At 45.9% G+C, this 17086-nt stretch overlaps 2 protein-coding genes across 2 annotated transcripts; one reads left to right on the forward strand and one right to left on the reverse strand.

The window, feature by feature from the left end:
• Positions 1-467: 467 nt before the first annotated feature.
• LOC108579553 (brefeldin A-inhibited guanine nucleotide-exchange protein 3) lies at positions 468-12637 on the reverse strand. The gene is made up of 22 exons (XM_017943117.1): positions 12553-12637; positions 12192-12325; positions 11726-11860; positions 11491-11656; positions 11193-11322; positions 10858-11127; positions 10521-10754; positions 10224-10451; positions 9749-10125; positions 9489-9673; positions 9267-9429; positions 8885-9193; positions 8594-8816; positions 8349-8522; positions 7861-8269; positions 7578-7790; positions 6640-7510; positions 6432-6564; positions 5240-5468; positions 2531-2757; positions 922-2449; positions 468-866 (listed from the first exon to the last, which is right to left on the reverse strand). The coding sequence occupies exons 1-22, from the start codon at positions 12635-12637 to the stop codon at positions 723-725; spliced, it is 6567 nt and encodes a 2188-aa protein (XP_017798606.1). The 3' UTR covers positions 468-722.
• A 759-nt stretch (positions 12638-13396) lies between these two features.
• LOC108579648 (probable C-mannosyltransferase DPY19L1) lies at positions 13397-16192 on the forward strand. Its single transcript, XM_017943233.1, has 9 exons — positions 13397-13487; positions 13577-13689; positions 13772-13909; positions 13992-14060; positions 14228-14563; positions 14638-15445; positions 15528-15690; positions 15773-15901; positions 15979-16192. Exons 1-9 carry the CDS (start codon positions 13397-13399, stop codon positions 16190-16192), a joined length of 2061 nt encoding a protein of 686 aa, XP_017798722.1.
• The last annotated feature ends 894 nt before the right edge of the window (positions 16193-17086 follow it).

Below are 17086 nucleotides of genomic sequence, written 5' to 3' on the forward strand. Positions count from 1 at the left end.
ACGAAAGAAACAGAAGTTTACTACGATTCCGTCGAAAATATCGAGAAATCGCTAGGCAATCTTGTGGCAGCTGACGAAAGTTCGTGACGCGTGTGCTCTGTTCGCGACGCTGGCAGGCAGAACCCATTCGACTCTGCGACTGGACCGCAAACTACAGTTAAGCGCAAAGAGCATAAAATGAGAATCGAGAGATGTGCGTGCAGAGTGGATCGTAAATAAAATCCTTGTCTCTCCGTGTCAACGCGACGGTAAACTAGGGATAGGCGAGGCCTCCTCTGTGAAAACGGGACACCGTTTCTTTCCTGTCGTTAGAAAACCGAGATTTAGACTATTGCCTGTCGTCGGCATATTTCCATCATTCTCGATCAGTCAGGAATCCTCTTGGTAAAGTTGGACAGACGATAGACGGTCCTTAATGTTCTCGATACTCTTCGATCGAAGAGCATTCGCTTGGTGAAATTGTCGTAATTCATCAGCAGTCCTGTGAAATTTCATAGTTTTCCTGGAAGCAATCTCCAGATGACAACGATCGTAGAAGCTCGTCTTTAAGATAGATTAGTGTAAAATTCGTCGTTCATTGACCCTGATCAACAGTCTGTCTTATTGAAAACGCGTGTATAGAAACATTGAAACTTCTCAGTGTCCCCGAGAAAAGAAAGGATCACAGGACTTCAGAAAGATTTGTGAAGATACATCTGTTCCCAGATGTATTGAAGCTGTTCCTAATTGCTCGTCAACCCGTACAACACCGCGATTCGATGGAAAAGAGCCGACAATCGTTGCTTGAGGACCTGGTCGACCGCATGCCTGGTGAGCATCCTGACGCCACTCACGAAAACAGGAAGCAGCGGCGTCAGTTGATCATCCTGTGAACAGTTTTCGATAAGATAAAGAATATCCTGAAAAATATTTACCACTTACCGACAGGGCCAGTGTCCAGTCCAAAACGGTGCTCAACATCTCTGCCCAAGCTTTCCTATGAGCTTCGCTGTCCTTGCACACGTTAGCCTTCCTCTGATAAGCAGATTCCTGGCTCGGTATCTCTCGAGACGCGACAAAAGACTCGTCCTCGACTTTCTTTAAAAACGGATTCGTCCTGAATCCCCTCTTGCTTCTCTCGTAATCACGCAACAATTCGTCGATATTGTCGAAAACCTTCGACGAGTCGCTCTCCTCTTTCTCCTCGATCTTCGACGAGATCCGCGGAGACAGATCGAGATCGTTCGAGGAGCTGGACGCAGTGGAAGCAGTCTTTCTCATCTCCATCACGGATCGACATCTGAAGCTGTTCGAGCTGAATCTCACGAATCTCTCGGAATCGTCGTTCTCGGTCGACTCGACGAATCTCAGGGAATTCTTTCTCATTAGCAAACAAGCGTCGCTTCTTCGTCGTTGCAGCTTCAATCTTTGGAAAGTGTTCAGCTCGTCGTAGCTGCTGTTCGTTCCCTTCATCTCCAACACGGAAGTACCGAACGAGTCGACAGACTCTGTTCTCCGGAGAGAATTAAGATTGTAGTACAGGTTATCGTGATCATTGATTATTCGAAAAGGAGCCGGAGTGATGGTGTACTTTTCGTCGATGTATCCTTCGCTGGAGGTTCCACCAGATCTGTCAGGGTACACACACTTCTCTGTGACCGATCCAATCCTGGAAGCAGGCCTGGAGTCGTCTGTTTCTGGTTCAGATTGGGGGCCAGAGTCAGTAGAATATTCCACCGCCAGGTCAGACAGTCTGAAAAGCCTTGGATCGTCTTCACACTCTACTCCAAGCTCGTCGAGTCCGCAATCGTCGTCCAAATTAGGATTGTAGTCCTCTATATCCCCTATATCTTGATTCTCCAGATCCTCGGAATCCTCGGACAGTTCCATCGGAGCTGGAGTAGCTATAGCTCTGTCGTTAATCACTTCTTTGCTCGTGATCTCTGGAAAATCGTCCGGCTGAGCTACCAGTAAGAATATCTTCCTCTCAGAGAAACTGTCCACTTTAGTGTGCCTTCCATCTTCGTCCAAAACCACGTCTACGTAGCTCTCGCAGAGTTCTTCGAACGTGGATCTCAACTGTCTGAGATATCTCGATAATTTTTGAAATTCGGGACTCTTCAGGCTCTCTCTGCCTCCGAGATTCGACGTTAAAATCATCTTCACGGTGTCCAGAGTAGCCTCCGTCTCTGCTATCTCGTGCAAACAGAGCTCGAACAGAGTGACTATCTTTATGGTCCAAGCTACTCCAGCCTGGCGATAGAGGTTCGCCGGTTGAGGAAGATTCGCCACTTTCTGAAGGATGAACTTCAGTCCAGGACGGCAGTCGAATTTCAGAGCTGTCGCGTAGGAGAGATCCAACGCTGAGAGGAAGATGTCCACGTGTTGGCTGTTCAGGTAGGACAGGTAACCAGGTGCGATGGTTTTCGGCGAAGATGGTGCAGCTGATTGTGGTATGAGATTGGACAAACTGTAATTGAAACGAGAACGACGATAGAATTTCAGTGGAATCCGTGGAACGATCGTTCACTCGCGTCGAGGAGATACCTACCTAGGGAACGACGAATCGGAGCCTTGCAAGAGAACACTGGCGATACAATGAAGAAGCATTTGGTGGACCAAGAGGCCGACCACCAGTGCTCTGAGTTGTACTCTAACGATATAAAAATCAGGATTGAGGGTGGATGCCACCGCCGGTGGATAGAGAAGGAAAACGTAGGACCTGTCGTCCGATCTTCTCAGGATATCTTCGACTCGTTGTTCCTCCAGGAGGAACACCTGAAGGCACAAGAATCTCTTCAGTCTGTTTGATAGATCGAAAATGGTGAATTGTCATCGCACGATTCTTCGTAGATCCTCGACACGTCTTGCCTTTACTATTTTCATCTGACATTTCTAATCTCGAGACTTGTTTCTTACACGTACATCTAATTCGTTTCTATGATGTGTATTCGAGAAGCTACAAAAGCAATCGTGCGTGATGGATACGAGATTCGGTGATGTCGTGACTAAAACGATGAACTGGCGCTCTCCGTTTATCTCAGTTTCTTTCTTTCTTACGATGAAAAACAAAGGTATTACGTTAAGAGAGAGAGCGGTGGTTCTAGCTCGATTCCTAACGTGATTCCGTTAATTCAGTCAGTCAGTAAACATGTGTGCATTCTACGAAAGCTGCAGCTTCTAGAATAGGTGTCGTATATCTCATCACGTACATATTATGTGACAGTGAAATTCTAGCCATGGACTCAAGCCATGGATTTTAATGGTGATACGCAAGACCGTGCCAAGTTAAGTTTAAATGATATCTCGGCCGACGACGGGGTCCTTCCTTGATCGACTTACAGATATTACTTTATTGTCGCGTGAAAAGATAACGGTGCAATTTCGCGAATATCCCGAGAAACTTTCACGAGTAAACTAATTTCCGTTCTTTATCCAACGTTCCGTAATGGAAAAAAGGACCTCGTCGAAGAGGTTCTGCAGCCTGACCTGTGCCTTCTACCAGCGAGTGCAAACATCTAAACGAGGTGATCGTTTTACCAATCGTGTCGTTCGCTCAGCTTCGACAGGCTCACTTCGATTCTTCCTTGTCCTTCGTCTCATCTTTTTTCTCGATTCTCTCGTGATCAAGGAGTTTGTTAGGGGTGCAATACACAAGAACGAACCAGCGAATGATAAAAGCATCTGTATTTGACACATTCTGCATCGAACACATATTTGGAGCGGTACAAAAATACATTAAAAACACGAGCGTGTTTGTGTGTGTGTGTGTGTGTGTGTGTGTGTGTTTGTTGACAATACGCAAATCTCGTACAAAGATTATTTCGTTGTCCTCTTTGCTCTTTTTTTTTTCCTCCATTGCAGTATCGCGCAGTGGCATAGAATTATTTTTCTTATCGTATTAAAAAAATTTTAAAACACTCTCGTTTAAAAACAACCATTCGGAGGTGAGTCCGATATGGTGGAAGGAAGTGAATTCTACGCCACCGTGTCAGCCATCAATCATCCAGATGCAAGCTCAAACACAGGTAAAGCGCACGAATCACGAGGCACGCCGATGCAAAAAAATAGAAAATCTGTGTGTATATATATATGTATATGTATAAAGAGAGAGAGAGAGAGAGAGAAGAGAGAGAGTAAAATCTATCACATTTCGCGTGAGCAAATATTCTTTGATCGAGGAACAACGTTTTAGAGGCTCCGTAAAAGGCAGAAAAGCTGCGGTTGCATTGTGTTATCCTGAGTTAATCATTTTTCCTTAGTTTTTTTATTTTTTCTCGTCTCGCGAAGAACGCGGGCTCGAAAGCAGGCCTGTCGACAACGACCACGTAACGACAGTTTTATATTCTTCGTTTCGATTACCACCATTCTGCTTCGACGATGGGACACGGGCCGCCATTCTGCGTCGACGATGGCACACGGGGCGCCATTCTGCGTCGACAATGCTTCGACGATGGGACACGGGCCACCATTCTGCTTCGACGATGGGACACGGGCCGCCATTCTGCGTCGACGATGGCACACGGGGCGCCATTCTGCGTCGACAATGCTTCGACGATGGGACACGGGCCACCATTCTGCTTCGACGATGGGACACGGGCCGCCATTCTGCGTCGACGATGGCACACAGGGCGCCATTCTGCGTCGACAATGCTTCGACGATGGGACACGGGCCGCCATTCTGCGTCGACGATGGCACACGGGGCGCCATTCTGCGTCGACAATGCTTCGACGACGGCACACGAGACAAGTCTCTGTGTCGATAATGCTTCGACGGTGGCAGCGAACGCGTTAATGCTTTAATTTACGACCTCGCTAAATCTGTTCCACCGACTATACCTGTAAATCCACGGAGAACTCACACGGTGGTCCAGTCGGTATCGTTAAGAAAGCTCGGTTTTCATGCTCGGTATGGGAAAAGAAAATCGATGTAACCAAATTGAAAGGGGGGGAGTGGGGTGTATGGCCGGGGAATAGGCGCGAATATATCGAGGCAGCCCGGAATCGTCTGGAAAAAGAGGTCCGGGTAAATATCCAGAGTGCTTGCGAGCTGCACCTACGCTCGGTCGATACTCTAAATGGGAAAACAGGAAGATACTCCCTTTTTATTTAAAACCAGAGAGACAGACACACGTGTATATACATACGTACGTGTATGCATTTATATAAGCGTATAGAAAGAGAGAGAGAGAGAGAGAGAGAGAGAGAGAGAGAGAGAGAGAAGTGTTTAGGGGGATAGAAGCGTGACGAAGGCACCTACCTGAGCGGCGAGCTGTCGTAGTCGTTCGGACTCTTCGATGGTCGCATCCCGTCGCGCGGCAACCTTGACCTGCGCGACGTCACCGTAAAAGGACTCGGATCTCGGCGAGAAAGCCATGGTCAGCTGGTGCAACTCTTGCAGGGAGTTGGAACAAGCGCGGTAACAGGCGACGCCGCAGACCTTCCATTGTTCTGGGGTGAGGAGCGGCCCGCTGCTCACCAGGACGTGCCTGTGCAGAGACATCATCGCTTCGATCAGGAGAAAATACTAGCTGCCTCCCTAGGATCTTCCTACGCAAGCCTGGACAACTCTAGGAAGCTGAGACGTACCACGAAGACAAGTGCTCCGTGATCTCTAACGAAGAGAAGCAATCAACCCTAAACTCTAGACTTCTAAACGCTCCTCTAATTTACTCCTTCAGGATCTCCTCGAGGAAAGGAAGCTAATCGGCGTCGAATTGCCATGTACAAAGCCTACACGATGTCTAAACATCCTATACGTGCATCATGCCACGGCTGAAGGAGCAGCTTCGAGCCAGTAAATAGAAGTGGGTTGCTGCTACCAGGAGTGGGTGACTCTAAGATTTCAGATCAGGATCCCGTTCGTCATTCAGTGCCAGGCTAGCTATCTGCCCGCGAACCTGTCCCGTTTTTAAAGTCCGCGCACGCCTGTACATCGATACTTCGCGATCGACCCCGGCCACGTATTGGATTACACGCGTCCATGTGTAATACACCGGTGTGCATCAATACGGAGAAAACGCGCGAAAGGATCGCGAGCTTATGGCAGAGAGAGAGAGAGAGGACAGGGGGGCTGTCGCGTGTATTACACGTTCTCCTGGTGGAGATGTGTGTGTCGCTGGCACGACGCACCGGGGGTGTCGAGTGTCGGGGGCTACCTTATCCCACCGGACAGCCTGTCAAGCTTCGTTATCATCTTACACGCACTCTACGCCCGTAACGACGATATATCTAACCTCCGACGATGGACATTCCAGCGAACCTCTGTCCTATGATTCACCCTTTCTCTCTTCTAGCTGATCCTCTTCGTCCTGGACACTTATCTATTTCGATCTTACCGAATGTAACTTCGATTCGATGGAAATCTGAGAGTGAGTCATCGATGTTGAACTAGCTAGCTGGAGCATTCTGATCTTCGAAATTGCTAGCAATTTACCAAGTTTCATACTCACCGAATACACGCACAACCCAGGCGAGCTATGCTTTCAGTGGACTGCACCACGCATTCGGCCATTACCAGCAACAGTTGTTTCAGCATCAGCGTCGTGGCTGGGAGATAGGCATCGTTCCTGACAACCTCGGGACCTGAAATCATCGGCAGTCACGAGTTAGTTCGATCTTACGAAGACTGTTTATTAGAGAGGATATATTCCAAATTACCTTGCAAGTGTGTCAAATAATCAACGACCAGATCCGTCGTAAGTCCGCAACACTGCTTAAAATTCGGCGCGAAATTGTCCCAACCCCTGAAGATCTTAGACGTCCTCCTTAACCAATTCTGTACCATAGGTAGAAGCAAATGGTTCACGCAGTACAGCCCGAAAGTTGGTCCAGGTGTATTCAAGGTGTCCCTCAACAAATGAAACAGCGTCTCCAAAGTGTGAGGCTGATAACGTTTAGGACAGATCATGGTAGCGCTGGCTAGACCCTCTATCAATATATACCAAACCCTCAAAATTCCACTGGGCTTGTCCATGCTTTGCAAAGTGGTCATGGTATGAACGTTGTCCATCAGCACGTCGTGAGGTCTCTCAGGAATGGTCTCTTGAATGGAATCGGCGTGCTTGTCGAATCTGATCAGCTCTGTGTTGGGTATGATAGGATCGACGTATTGAGGAATAGTGGAGACTTGGATCCTCTGGGCTGAATGAAAGATCGGACAGGCTGGCATGCCATACATAGAGGCCAAGATGTCGCTGCAGCTCAGCAGATACTTCAGACTCTCCACGCAGAGTCTCATTCTCCTCGATTCAGCGACGTCGATCTGCTCCTGATCGTCCTGATGACTCTCCGTGTCACCGATGCCTCTCACGTGTCTCAGAAGACAGAGAATGCAATCTAGCGCCGCGTTAGCAAAGACCAGCGTGTTGTCGGTGGAGAGAAAGACCCTGAAAACCTCGAGCAACGGCGCCGACTCGACGGAATCTGAATTACCGACCGAGGCTACACGAAGAGCGCCGAACAATGGCCGCCAACCCGATCGAATCTCGGTTCTGTTGGTCTCCACGAACTCGCAGATGCAGCTGACGATCTGGTAGGAAGGGATTTATCATATCTTTAGATAACAGGATTTTTTTGGAGGATTGAAGAGGACTCACTTGATCCTGGACGTCGCTGTCGCACAGCTCTAGGCACAGAAGGTTCTCGAAGGGCTTGAAGAGAGCTTCGTTGAAGTGAAAGTGAGGAAGTTCTATTTGCTCGTTCAACAGAGCAGCCATAGAATCGTGGATGCACTGAACTGCCTTTTTAGAGATGCCACGATCCTTGTGGCAGGCTGCCTCCATGAAATGAGGCCCTAGGATACTCCAAACCTGAGGAAGTTTTTATTCAGAACTTTTGGGAACATTTAGATTATGGGAAATGTTAGAAAGTTTGTTGTACCCTCATTATGTGGATCAAGGGACGTCCACTTTTTACGCATTTTAACATAACTTCTCCTAATCTAGCCAAAAGTAGGACGTTCATCTCGTTTTCTCTGGGTTTGCTCCTCCTCCACCAGAATCTCTTATTGTCTTTCGAACCGTCGGTGGTTTTGAACAACTGAGCTTTGCTAGCCTTGCAGAGAGCAGCTAGGAAGAGACACAGTGCTCTGAGGTTCAATTTTAGTGCCGCGTTTTCAAATAATCTGTCCACTTGCTGAGATAAGACGCAGATGATCTTTGCTGCGTAGTCTGCAGGGAGAATTCCGTTGAATTGACTGTCTGCGTTCGATTCTTGGATAATTTCTGGGATGGTGTCTGTGCTGGGATTCTGTGTGTATGGACTGGATAGGAAACTGTAGACGTCGACACTGAAACAATCAATTTCTTTGTTAATAATAGAAAATCTGATTGATCTATCGTAGATCAATTTTCTGGATAATGTTTTACCAGGTCTCTTCTTCGTCCACGATGTTGAAATTCAGCTTTAATCTGTCTTGGCTACCCTTGGCATCTCCATTTGCACCGTCTTTCTTCTCCTTCTTCTGCTGAGTCTTAGGCAACGATGGATTCTGGTTTCTTCCGAAGAAATCGTGCTCCAATTTGCTCACGTATAAACAGCACCTGTTTAGAGCGTAAAAACTGTTTATATCATACAGGAAATGTTTATCAGAGGTGTTTTAACGACGTCTTACGTGAAAACGTGAGGCCAGCAATCGCTGCCGTGGCTTCCAAGCTCCAACCCCTTTCCCAGAAGCACGTCCATGCTCAGAGCATGCGACGTGTGAATATTCGTTGCCCTGTTTTGCAATTTCAGACGCAGAACGTCCTTGGTTCTCGTGATTTTCGAGATAGACTGTTCGGTGCAGGCTGCTTTTACCAGCAGAGCAAAGATGGAACCGCAGCGATTTTGCAGACCTGCATGAAAAGAGTATAAAATAATCACATAGAGAAGAACATCCTGAAAAGATTGATTCAACACTGACCAAGAATATTGCTGAGGATTGCAGCTTTATGAAGACCTTCTAAGGACAAAACCACGGTGTCTCTGATACATCTACTGCCACCATCTCTGTTCAAGATTCCCTTATTGTTCTGCTCCTTTGGAGGATTCAATCCTGTCGTTAACACAGTCATCATACTTCCCCAGCAGCAAGTTAACACTCTTCTTGAAAGCTTGGCACCTGCTTCAGCTTCCGGCGTAGGCTCGCTTCGAGACAGCTGAGCTCTTTCCAGTCTTATGTAGTCAGACAGAAGCTGTCCACCTCTTTGGCTGCCAGGAATCCCATCGACGTCTTTCAGAAATAATTACCAATTAATATTTAGAGGTTCTACAGACCTCTGTTGAATTCTAGAATATTTATTTACCAGTCAACACGTTAATCAAAGCACTATTTTCGGTATCGTGAGGATTGTAGCCACATTTCTCGAGCAAATTGCTCGCAAGAACTTGTTGGTACAGTTCAGATAACCAGGTTGCTGAGAGATAAACCAGAACTCCGGATCCATGCACCTCTTCCACGAATTGTTCCTGAAGAATTCCACCGCTTATTGAAAGTCTCAGAGAGAGAATAATAAGATAGTTCGTACCTCACTGATGGGAACCTGTCGATTATCCTCGTGATAATAATTAATCCTGATCAGCTTCAGGTTCAACAACAAGGCAGCGTAGGTGGCTAAGTAAATTCCATCAGCATTCATTATTGTAACCAACGCACAAGAATCTGTGCTAGTATCAGTCTGCTCCTGCATCTTCTGCTGAGCTGTGAAGACCCCTGAAGATGCGACACAAGTTCTCACATCGATTAAACAATAAGTCCCTGGATATTTCGTTCGTAAAATCACCATACCTTGACAATACTCCGAAGCAAAATTCTGCAGAGCTTCGTCAACCTCTATATTGCTCCTCAAACTCAGCACCATGGGAATCAAATCGCTCTTCAGAGTCTTGACGAATTTCCTCGCGTTGTGCCTCTCCATGTCGACGTTGCACTCGTCGGCAACTTGACGACCGACGTGAAGACACTTGGGCAATTTCTCTAATCTCAGTCTCTCCCTTTCGTTCTCTATCGCGTAATCGTTGTCCTCCAAGCTGTTTTCCTCTTGAACTTCGTCGGACTCGTTCTGAGGGCCTTCGGTGTCCGTAGAGTCGCCATCTTCGGATGGTCCGTGACCGGAAGAGTCTGAATCCGAGCCAATTCCCTTCTTCATGAGCTCCAGCTGCTCTCTGAAATCAAGTTACCCATCGAATTTCTCCAAATTTATTCGCTTGGCAAAGCTAGCATCGAGGACTTGTAACCTGTCCAAGTCACAATCTAACTTCACCTGTAGGTTTTTGGCAAGCGTGCCATGCTCTGGTAGGTCAGAGGTCCTTTGTAATCGCACGACTCCAAGTCTTCGTACAGACTATTGATCACACACGTGTAGATATGATTGATAGCCTTCCCCTCGCACAATTCCTGAAGAGCGGAGAGCATCGCGACCACGCACGACACACTCGCGTGCAGCGTGCTTAATCCGCCAGTTGTCGACTCCTCGATCGAGTCCATTGCTCTGTAATTCGAATTTTTACTCAATTACAATCACCTCGAGTTGATTACTTCCACTGGAACAACCACTTACAATCTCATCAACGCCATGTCGCTTTGAATGTGACTGGACTTGTCTTCCTCCACTAGTAATGGACCGGTAAAATCAACCATTCGACTGGGACTTCTTAGAAGCTCCTTCAGAGCTTTCAGAGATTCTAATCGTTGCTGAGGTGGCGGGTATAGTAACATTCTGTGGAATACCGATTCTAGAACTGGCCTGAGAGGACCGACGCAGCCCACCAGTCTCACTAATTCCGTTCCAATGCTGTGAAAATGATCGTTGATAAATTTACACATTTTTGATCGATAAAATACAAGATTTATCTCAGGTTATGCTACACATTTAGGATTTTCATTGAAGCCTCTACCTGTAGACAGTTTTCGCCTGATGGCTATCAAAGCTCAAAGAGGTGGCCAAATATCCAGAACCCCTTCCAATTTCGTTCTCCTTTCCCTCTCTGGAGGTGAAGGTCTTGTCGACCCTCGGTGTGCCCAGAAAAGCGATCAAAGCTGGACAGAATTTCTGCCATAGGAATGCGGTGAAGTGTGCGTTCGTGTGAATCTTCTGCGGCAGCGAAGAGATCAACGTATGGAGACACTCGAGTAGAAACACGACAGTGTTACCGTTTCTGCTATTGCTGGAACAGGATTTCCTGAAGTTTAACCACGAGTGTGTCGTACGAATCTCCCTCTTTTCTCTTACTTCTGAGCTTCGTCCAATTTGCTGCAAATGTACTGAAGTATAGGGAGAGCCTCGTTGAAACACGAAACACCTCTCTCCCAGACGTTCTTGTTCTTCTTCGCGTTCTCGTCCATCTCCTGGCACTCTTCGTCTGTCGGAAACGATTCCCTAGTTTTAATTACCTTCCGACAAGCTCGGAGAAAGCGGCAAGGATAATTCGGGGATCACGGAATTCCGGAGTCACGCGAGCGTCAGATTTATTGATCAAACATTCCGTTCAACTCGACAGGATTTACAAGTGTTTCCCGATGGAAATTACCTAAGAACAAGCAGAACGATCGCAGGGTTTGGCTGGTAGCCGCCTGAGCGGCTGTCCTCACCGCTTGGTTCCCGTTTTCGAAAGCCTCGCAGCAGGTCGTGAGAATTGCGATTATCAGGCGACCGTTCATCGTCCAGTAAGAAGAGCAAGCCACTTGTAACAAAACCTGCAAACGATGCTACGTAGAATATCTTATTTTTTTTTTTGGAATTTTTGTAGGTGAATTTAGGCTCACTTTTAGCATATCCGTCTGAGTGTCGTCTGACTGCGACAGCATAGAGCTCATCGCGTGCAACATTTGCGCGGGTAGCCAGAGAGAGTCGTCCTCTGGCTCGTACGGCGACTGGAATCTGTCGTCCCTCAACATTTTCTATATTAAAAACACTCGTTTTAAGTGAAAATAAAATAATTAGACTGCGATAGGTCGCACTAGATTGAAATTTCGTAGCACTCGTGCACTCTAGGTTTCCTCATATTTTTTCATCCTACGGAGAAGTAAATTTCGAGGTACTGTTTGTTAAAAACAGGAATAACAGGGGAATCCTGCGTTCAGCGCTGTTTCAAAAACCGCAGCTGGTCGTCGGTATCTTCCGTTTTATCAGGAAGTTCCTTTCCGCGAGCGTATGCGTCACTTATGCATACGCGATACCATAGAGCCGTGGAACGTGTTAGGGAAAAGGGGATAAATGTGAAACACTCACGTGCAAACCAGACAAACCAAACGCGACGAATTTGCTTCTCTTCGTTTCCAGTGCTAGCTGAAGAGCGTGTAGACATTTTGCTCGCAGCTCGTGGGGTGGATCGCGTAGCAACCCCTGCTGCTTGTCCAGGAAGTCTGCGTAGAAACGTGAAATTTATCAATCTGATAGTATCGAATGTTTCTATTAACATCTGTTATCTCTGATAATATCGAATTAACCGAAAAGTATTCTTCTGGTTGCTTGAAATGTTACAATTGCTGAGTTAATGGTGGATGAAGTGGTGCGTGGTAAGGGTAAATTGTTCCTAGTACGAGGCAGCCAGTGTTTCACGGTAGAAAAGGGTTGAAGAAGGTGGACTTACCGTACGCTTCCTGCGCTGATTTTCGCAAATTTTGTAATTTTGCATTGCTCGATTCTCGGACGATCTGCAGCAGGAGATCCTCCATGTCACGGTGGACTAACACGCGACTGATCGATAGCGGGAGTGCCAATGCACGCTCGGGCATACGCGCGCATCCAGGGCCGTAGGAATGATTTCTCGCGAGGGAAGTTCATTTCCTTCCTCGAGAATTTACCAGACGTTAAAAGCCGCTTAATTACTCGGCTTACGGATGACAGAGCCTGCAGAAGAATACATTATGGCACAACGGTAGTATACGATGCTGATTTAAACACACAGAGTGTGAAAGAAATTAGTTTTTATTTTGAAAAAGTGTAGAGTTGTTGGTACAAGTAAGGAACGTCTTTGAGACTTTTTATAGCAGAGCTAAATTGCGCTATTTCTAGGGTGAAATTTTCTAATTTGTAACTCTTACAATTTTCGTTATTTCGCGATGGGAATTTGTACAGGTGTTCTGTGTACTTACTACTTTTTAGTTTTTCGATCGCGTGAATATTCTTGGCACTTTTCTGTCAAGCTTTTTAATCGATCCATGACTACGTCGCATCTATTTATTCGCACAATATTATTCTATAGCAATTAACATATTCTACACTTTAAAAATATGTCGCATCTATTTTTTATAGTCATTCTGTCATTTTTTCAGAGGTTTCACGTCAATTTTCACGCTCTTCTCATAACCTTATCTGTGGATATAGATTAATTATAATCAAAACAATGTTTCACACGTCAGCGGACGTTTGAAAATTCGCGGACAATTGCGCGCGCAGGTTTTCACGCGGTCCAACACAGTCCGTTTTCAAATATGGCGTCGGAACCTGACAAGAAGCGCAAGGAACCGGAGAAATTGTGCCGTACATCCATGAATTTGTACAAGTTCGCGGTGAATCTGATAGGTACAGGTCTCCTCGTGAAGGAAGAGGGCCGCTAGTTACGTGGGTTTCTCGTCGACGTTGTCATAAATTCCTTTCGTCTCTCGTGACAGGTTTGGCATTCGGCTTTTTCCATTGGTGGCATGTGTCGACGCTGTTCGAAAATGACCGGCATTTCTCGCATCTGTCCGAGATCGAGAGGGAAATGTCTTTCCGCACAGAAATGGTACGAGATACGATCGAAATCCATCATCTGACGAGATTCGCTAGTGGATAACAGGTATGTTTTTGTTTTGTCTCTCTCGCAGGGGATGTATTACTCGTACTACAAGACGATCGCGGAATCGAAAACGTTCATGGAAGGACTGAGAAAAATTAGCCACGATAACATTTCCGAGTACGGGAACGTTTTCAACGCGGCTAGAAAGTATAGCTTGTTGCCAGAGGTATTGTTTTCCAAATCTGATGGATCTTTAGGTTAGGTTACCGCTGCGTAGTAGCGAGTAAGACAGAATTAATGATTTACAGCTGGTAGCCGGATGTCTTTATCATTGCTCCAAGAGTCTGGGGATTATATCCATTGTGCAGTGCTGGCAAGTGAGCCTCCTTTATGTTAGATCTGTGTACAGAGTCAATTGTCACGTTAGGTGGTAGTTGTTTGTAGGTCTTTTGTAGAAATATGAATCTAGAAGGCTCTGTATACATTAGGAAATGTAATCTGTGTATCTATTCTTACGGAAGAACTAGAAAGAAATTACTTTCAGGTAGAAAGAGGAGAAGGTGTGCCACCGGTGACCAGCTGCGAGGGTCTGGGTGTTCCAGTTTATTTTTACTTAGAGATTGTTTGGCTTTCCACTATAGTCACAGTGGCTGTACTCTTCTATTATGCTGTGTACCTAGGAAACAGCGTGAGCAGTGGAATTATAGCTGTACTCCTATTCTTTTACAATCACAACGAGTGTACCCGTGTTCAATGGACACCACCGCTGAGAGAAACCTTTGCCTATCCTGCACTTCTCTATCAAATGTACATATTGACTGTGATTCTCAGAGAAGGCACTCTGCAAGACACTAGAAAAGTGCCTAGAAGCTTACTTCAGGTGTGTTCAGGCACTTAATTCAACACAACTGAAGTACCTCAAGTACAAGTAACAAGAAACCTTGATTCTTTCAGAAAATGGGATTGGCCACGGTGATTAGTTTATGTTGCTGGCAATTCTCCCATTTTGTGTTCACCACACAAATTATCGCATTGTTGATATTAAAATGGATGAAAATAATCTCCAAATATCTCTACAGTTTCATTTTCACCGTTCATGCTTGGTCCATAGCAATAGCGGTATTTCTAACAGACGGTACCACCTTACTAGTTTCCCTATATTCCTGCCTCCTGTTCGTAAGCAACGTCTCGTGCGACACAGAGATCTGGTCTCACACAAAACTGCAAGCACTGTTAGAAATCGTGGGAACAATTATCTGTACGAAGTACTTGAAATTATTCTTCGCATCCGAGGACGACGCCCACGTGTACAATTTACTGAAGTCTAAGTTAACCGGTTATAAGGATTTCCACACGATGTTGTACACGTGCTCGCCGGAGTTCGATTTCCTACAATACAGAAGCTACGAGGCGATCATAAAAACGTTGCTCCTCCCGTGTGCCATACTAGCTGGAATGTTGGCGGTCTATTTCTGGTACAGAAATTACAAAATCAAAGGATATCCGAGATGCATAGAGCCGGAACTGGCGTACAACGGCCTACAGACCGGTGCTTTTATCATCATGGCGGTCTTTATCATGAGGCTGAAACTGTTCATGAACCCCCATCTGTGCATAATAGCTGGCACAGTTTGCGCGAATAGGTATCTGGAGAAACTTGGCTTGAAAAGCGACTTGATGAAGACAGCGGTTATTCTTCTATTAATATCTGCGATGTCTTACCACGGGTTGGAGAGGCTGCAAGAGGAACGTAGTATCATAGGTAATTACGAAGCGCTTAGAATATACAAGTACTAAATAAACGTGTTTACGTACATTGCTTGATCTTTGATCACGATGATAAGGCGAGTACAGCAACATCGAGCAAGAAGAACTGTTCGAGTGGATCAAGAAACACACATCTAAGAACGTTGTATTCGCTGGCAAGATGTCTTTGATGGCGAATTTGATGCTCTCCACTGGAAGACCCATCGTTAACAATCCTTACTACGAGAGTAAAGAGATGAGGTGCATAATCTTACCACTACCAGGACATCGATACTCGTGTTTGTATATTAAAATATTTACCATCAGCTAGTTTATATTCCAGGGATCGAACGATGAAGGTTTACGAGATATTCAGCAGAAAGGACGTCACATCCGTGTACTTCACCCTGAGGAACTTGCAAGTTGGCTACGTCGTGCTGGAGGAACCGCTTTGCTTCGGTTTCGCGAACCTGTAATTACCAAGAGATCGATGAAAATTAACGATAAGAATATTTAACTGGCACACAAGGGAGTATTCTCTGCTTTCAGACAAGTTGGATGCCAAATGATCGACCTGTGGGACCTGGTGGACAACGGAACCGCGAAAGCTGCAGGGAAACTATCCCTATGCCCAGTATTATTCCGTGGAAACGCTTACCCTTTCAAAAGAGCCTTTGTAAATAATCGTTACGTCGTTCTGCAGCTCGATTACTCCCATTACGTCGAGCTGAAGCCAAAGACTTCCCTGCACTATCAATCCTGAGCGAGCCACCGGTGCAGATCGATCGACTGATCCTGTGACAAATCGAAGATACCTCGCGAGACTACAGAGAATAATATTTTTGCTTGAGAGAGTGAGAGAATGAAACGTTGTGTATGATACATATATATATTTTTTTTTAAACAAACAAAGGCAGCGAGGGATTGGTGTAAAACAGAAACAGCGTTGTTAGCGACAGAGTTTTAGACGTGAGATTGCGAATAAAATATTAGGATTAATTTTTACTCGAACTCTACGTTCCTACAAAAGCCCTAACTCTCCCAAGATCTCCTCTAGTCTTGCGTAGCTTTATATATAAACAAACATAGAAACGTGTGCAAAAAGCCAGACAGCCTCTTTTCGTAACTGTCGAAAGCGTCCGTAATGGAACTCTTATCTCTTCGTCTCTTTCTTTCTTTCTTTCTTTCGTTTAATGAAAGTTGGTCGAATTTCACGAGATACTTATTAGCGCGAGAAAAATGCATAGAAAAATCGAACCGCGCCGCGAAGATAGCTCCGTTATAGCAACACACACGGCACCTTCACTTCGCCGTGTAACAGATAGTATAGTCAGAGCCCAGCCTTCGCTATACTACGTTGTGCTGCTGACCCAAATGAATCCTATGGCCAGTCAGTCCCGGTCCGGGCTTCTTCGCGGCAATAGTTGCTCGCTCGATCACAGCTGGTACCGTGTGAACGGAACGTGTTTATTCCTCGACTGCTCCATGTCGAGCAACGTTACCAAATACTCGTCTCGTAAATCGTACATGTGTATCTGTAATCCGTCGTGGCCGTTGTGACGAACATTGTTAATTCGATCGAAAAGCATCGTTATCCATATTGAAACCAGGAACCTGAAGGCCCGGGTGAACATTCTAAGATCACCCCTAAACAGTG

This window comes from Habropoda laboriosa, unplaced genomic scaffold (assembly GCF_001263275.1).
Source record: "Habropoda laboriosa isolate 0110345459 unplaced genomic scaffold, ASM126327v1 scaffold33, whole genome shotgun sequence".
NCBI classification, from domain to species: domain Eukaryota; kingdom Metazoa; phylum Arthropoda; class Insecta; order Hymenoptera; family Apidae; genus Habropoda; species Habropoda laboriosa.